The sequence below is a fragment of the Macadamia integrifolia genome, chromosome 8, assembly GCF_013358625.1.
Source record: "Macadamia integrifolia cultivar HAES 741 chromosome 8, SCU_Mint_v3, whole genome shotgun sequence".
In the NCBI taxonomy this organism is placed as follows: Eukaryota; Viridiplantae; Streptophyta; class Magnoliopsida; order Proteales; family Proteaceae; genus Macadamia; species Macadamia integrifolia.
In genome coordinates this window covers 1,541,220-1,544,729 of record NC_056564.1, presented here as the reverse complement: position 1 = coordinate 1,544,729, position 3,510 = coordinate 1,541,220, and the positions used below count along the sequence as shown (strand labels likewise).

Below are 3,510 nucleotides of genomic sequence, written 5' to 3'. Positions count from 1 at the left end.
GGCCTCGGAGAACATCTTATGCCGATACAAATCACCCTGATCGGGCTTGGTAGGACCCATGTTTTTTTCTTAAATATTTTTGTACCCTTGGTTCGTCCTCGTATCAACGGTTCAATTAAGGATAAAGATCGATCGTGACCGATACCGATCAAATCCGGACAATTTCGCCGATCCCGATCCCATTTTTGAATTCATGAATTGACAAGCGGCATGTTCGCACGCGTAAGCCAAGACAGAGACATACCCCCAACTTTAGAAAGTTAGCCGTTGTGCTCATTTGTTACGAGGGCCTACCAATTTCCCGTATTTCGACTCGCGTCGCAAATCTCTCTCCTTCCCGCTCTCTGTTTTTCTTTTTTTCTCTCCTTCTCTCCTTCTCTCGGCCGATCCGCCCTATTTTACTCCTTGCCATTTCTTCCCCTGATAGCTAGCTGCTCATAGGCCTGCAGATAGTTTGACGAAGGATTCTCAGGTTTCTAAGCTCGGGAAGCGCTCGAATTGCCGTCATGATCAACCCCCACCGTTAACTTGCAGCAGATCTTCGACAATTCGATCGCTTATCCAAGCAATAGCATTCGATCGTTCTACATTTTTGAAACTCTGAGGTTCCATACATCGTCTACCAAGATATTCGATGCAGTCGCTGGTTGGAGATCTACAAGTGCAATGAGATGGTTGAGCTCAACCAGAGTCATTTCGGATTGTTTGTCCTCTGTTTTCGGGAGTTCCTCCTAGAACTTTGTATTTCCCGGAGCTATTGGCTATCGAAATGAGCAGAGAGAGGGTTAATACCTGTTGGATTTCCTCTATTTTCATAATCGTTGTCATTCTTTTAGGGTTTTCGACCTGCGTGAGGTGTCAAAACGACCCAGATTTCAGCGAAGCGACCAATCCTGCGGTTCTTCCACTCCTCACGAGCCTATTGTACTCACGCTTCTCGAATCTCACAGGTCTATTTAGTGGGGAGATCAAACAACATTTGGGATTCTGCATAAAGGATCCGTGCGTTATTCGATTCCCTCACTTGCTTGTTCCTTATCTATTATTTGCTAGCGTATTTGTGTTCCAGAGTTTGAGTTTGTTTAGCTGTTGATCAGGGAAGTGGATTGGAATGGCGCGTTCAATTTCTCATCGGATACAGAATTCATATCTAATTGCATTAAGAAGACGAAAGGTTGGAGCCTTAGCCGTTTACCAAGTTTTTATTTATTTTTTTGTATTGGGTCAACATTTATGCTAATGAATTTCTGTTAATTAAATCGTCGCAGGGGTTTTAGGTTTAATTCTTCTCTAGGATGCTCCCTCATTGATACCGCTCTAGGGTTCCTTTCCTACACTCTCTATTCTTGATGTGGTTCACAGTTATAGAAGACCATCTGCTAAACCACACTGGAACAGTCCAGGATCAACATAGAAATCAATGAACCAGATGGGGGACAGAATAGATAGTTATTAGAAGAATTTTAAATAACTCACAAGCCAACTGTCATGAATTTCATGTTGAGTGTAGGACTTAATCAAATTCATCAAATGATTAAAGAATCTTGAAAATCAGAGATCAAGAAAGAGCTAGGAGCAAGAACTGGGATATTAAGACTGATATTGATGATCGGATATCAGGAACTAATTAAAGACGATTCAAACAGATTTCAGAATTTCAGATTAGAAGATTAGAAGCAATAAACAAGAAGAATTATGAATCCGACATGAAGAGCAGAAGGGAAGAGAGAGAGGGAAAAAAATCACGAAGATTGAAAGATTAGAAGCAATAAGCAAGAAGAGAATCCAAAAATCACGAAGATTAGAAGCAATAAACAAGAAGAGTCATGAATCCGACATGTAGAGTAGAAGCGAAGAGAGAAAGTAAAACAATCACAAAGACAGAGATGAAGAATGCGATGAACAGAAGTAGATGGGGAGAGAAACAAATAAGGAATCGGCCAAGGAAGAACAGCCTTCCCATGCTCACTTTTTTTTTTTTTTTTTGGTAGAATCCCCCATGCTGACTTTCCACCTCCCACTTTATGAGCTTATAATCTAGGCCCATTACAAGATTAAACCCATAATTAAGTAACCCAAGGCCCATAGAACCCATCCATAGCCCATAAGGTCTTCCTAGGCCCACTCAGGCAGTCTTGGGTCTCCTGACTCTTGAGTCCTTGATTGTCGACCGTATCAATTCTCTTCGTTGCATGTTTCTTCAGTGTTTCTATCATCTCTAATATTTTCCCTTCTCTAAATTAATGGCATTATGCTGATTCTTACCTGCAACCGTCTATTTCTGCCCATGAGCATCGCTTGCCCAGCCACTGTGCAGTATTGGGTATCGAGTCCCCTGTAAAATTTGAGCCAGCTAGTTGATTTGATATTTCATGGAATAATATTGCTAAGAAACCAAAATGTTAATCTGACATCTTCAGTTCCCTACTCTCCACCTCCAATGAACTATAGGGATCCATCTCTAAAACTTAATATTATGCCCTTGAAATGCATACGTCCAACTGAACAAACCCCTCTTGCCTCTTTCAGTTCCCAACTGGCTGAGTTTCAGTTTGGTATTGCCCTTTCTCCTACTAAGCCATTGTTCCACCTGTGTATGGTGGAGGACTCAATTTCTTCGAGCACCCTAACGACTCAATCAGTCAAGTTTATTTAATACTGAGGATCGAGCTCACTGCTGCTCTTGCATTTCATGGGAATTTTTGCCTCTTTGCCCATCCATCATCTTCCTCCTGGGCATAATGTCTCTGGCTCTGAAATCATTACCTTCTGTCCATGATTCTTATGAGTCTCCCAAAGGCGGACACACCCTGAATAGAACAGGAAAAGAGAAAGGAGAGAACACAATGATCTCCTTTTCTGTGTCCTGTTACCATGACAATCTTCCAGCTGATGGTAGCTGGCTGTTATTACCAGCACTTATGCTCTTTCTCTGGCGCTGCCTGCTACAGGGAAAAAAAGGAAGAAAGAAGAAGAAGTGATGAGAAAGGGGGCTTGAATGCTTTTAAATGAATCTAGTGAATGGAAACCCTTTTTTTATTTTAATTTTTCTACTAAATTCATTCAATATATAATTGAGCTTGTTCTATCTGTTGTATCATTTCTGACTATAGACTAAATCTACAGGAGATCTCCCTCGTCGCTTGTGTACAGCAGCAGATATCAAGTTTTATTTCAGTACTTTCTTCCAAAGAGGATCGAAGAGTACAAATTACTTGAAACCTAACAAGAACTGTAATTTGACTGCATGGGTCTCTGGATGTGAACCTGGATGGGCGTGTAGGGTTGCCGTTAATCAGAAGGTTGATCTAAAGAATTCACGTGACGTGCCCCATAGGATTGTTGATTGCAAGCCCTGTTGTGAGGGGTTCTTTTGCCCTCATGGCATTACTTGCATGATACGTAAGTATTTTAGTCCACAAGCATTTTCTTATTCTTTTTCTTGCAAGAGAAAAACTTCTAACCTGTGGGTTCCTTTTGCTTGCTTTGCTTCCCCCCCCCCCCCCCCCC

At 41.6% G+C, this 3,510-nt stretch overlaps 1 protein-coding gene across 3 annotated transcripts in view; it reads left to right on the top strand.

Moving 5' to 3' along the window:
- Positions 1–349: 349 nt before the first annotated feature.
- The window catches only part of LOC122086647 (ABC transporter G family member 28-like), a 20,404-nt gene continuing 17,243 nt past the window's right edge, over positions 350–3,510 (top strand). Inside the window, exons 1-3 of one of the 3 annotated variants that reach the window (XM_042655603.1) lie at positions 350–1,002; positions 1,098–1,174; positions 3,127–3,402. In XM_042655603.1, coding sequence (XP_042511537.1) covers positions 770–1,002; positions 1,098–1,174; positions 3,127–3,402 — 586 coding nt within the window. In that variant the 5' untranslated portion in view covers positions 350–769. Of the gene's footprint in view, positions 1,003–1,097; positions 1,175–2,353; positions 3,018–3,126; positions 3,403–3,510 lie in introns of those variants that run through there. The other 2 variants (XM_042655604.1, XM_042655605.1) reach the window with 2 other exon arrangements.